General features: G+C 51.0%; 1 protein-coding gene across 1 annotated transcript; it reads left to right on the top strand.

Moving 5' to 3' along the window:
- The first annotated feature begins 123 nt into the window (after positions 1 to 123).
- LOC104269780 (feather beta keratin-like) lies at positions 124 to 414 on the top strand. The gene has a single exon (XM_009873932.1). The coding sequence runs from the start codon at positions 124 to 126 to the stop codon at positions 412 to 414; it is 291 nt and encodes a 96-aa protein (XP_009872234.1).
- Positions 415 to 1,293: the final 879 nt, after the last annotated feature.

A 1,293-nucleotide genomic window follows, 5' to 3' on the forward strand; every position in this document is an offset into this window, starting at 1 on the left:
CCTCCCTTAAAGATTTTGCAGCTCTTGTCTCTAGTGTTTGGCTTTTTTTCTGTCATAGTGAGGTGACCCTTCTTATCTGCTTCTTTCTGCCCTCTCTCCCAGGTGCACCTCAAGCCCCAAGACATGTCCTGCTACAACTCGTGCCTGCCCTGTCGGCCCTGCGGCCCAACCCCACTGGCCAACAGCTGCAATGAGCCCTGTGTCCAGCAGTGCCAGGACTCCAGAGTCGTCATCCAGCCTTCTCCCGTGGTGGTGACCCTGCCCGGACCCATCCTCAGCTCCTTCCCACAGAACACCGCTGTGGGCAACTCCACCTCTGCTGCCGTTGGCAGCATCCTGAGCTCGGAGGGAGAGTCCAACCAATTCTCCGGCATCAGCGGCCTCAACTGTGGCAGGAGGTGCCTCCCCTGCTAAAGCTGCTGCTTGCTGCTGGACCTAGGGAAGGCCCCCAGGAACCGACAAGATGGTACTGGATGGGGAGTGGAGCATAATCTTTTCACTTTCAGAGTTGCTGAGCAACCCTAGCTCCCTTTTTAAAGGCATGGTGCCAATCTGGGCTGTCCGAAGGCACAGCCCATGCCTGCCTTTCCTCTCTTCCACTCTCATTTTGCTCTTGTGTCCTTTTTCTCTTGTGCTCCTCTGGGCTGTGAGCCCCACCAAGTTAGTCTAGTGGGGACCTGTTGGCCCTGCTTCCTTTATGGAACAGGCACATGGACACCTGTTAGGATGTCTTCCGTGGTTTTGTGAGACAAACTCCTTTCTGTCACTGGAGACCTCCACTTTGAATGAACTCATTCCCCTTTTTTGACTCATTGAATTTCTTCTGCATCCAAATCTATGCCTCTGTGTCATCTTTTTACACTTAGACATTCTGCCAAGATGCCCGGGGAGAGGGACATTTCTCGAGGTTGCTTCTGGCAAGAGGTGTTTAGGGATTGTTGTGCAGTACCTGATAACATAGACTTATACAATGAATGCTTAGTCCTGCACTGGGTTACTCTCTACTTTCTTAAGTCCTTTGATTTTTCCAAATCCAGCAGGCTGATTGTATTTTAGTCACAAAGGGGATTTTAGTGTGAGTGACACTCATGGCTAACCCTAAACACTGTGGAGGGAAAGTACACCCAGAGCACCACTATATTTCTCTACTGCACCAGTCTAAGTTGGTCCACATCTTGCAATCCTTCCCACACCATGAAATTTCCACTGTTTTGGGAGAATATCCACCCTTTGTTGGATGCGGAGGGAAGAGCAGCGACCAGCGATATGGAAAAAGATGAGGTGCTTAATGCC

Source organism: Apaloderma vittatum, unplaced genomic scaffold, assembly GCF_000703405.1.
Source record: "Apaloderma vittatum isolate BGI_N311 unplaced genomic scaffold, ASM70340v1 scaffold18767, whole genome shotgun sequence".
NCBI classification, from domain to species: domain Eukaryota; kingdom Metazoa; phylum Chordata; class Aves; order Trogoniformes; family Trogonidae; genus Apaloderma; species Apaloderma vittatum.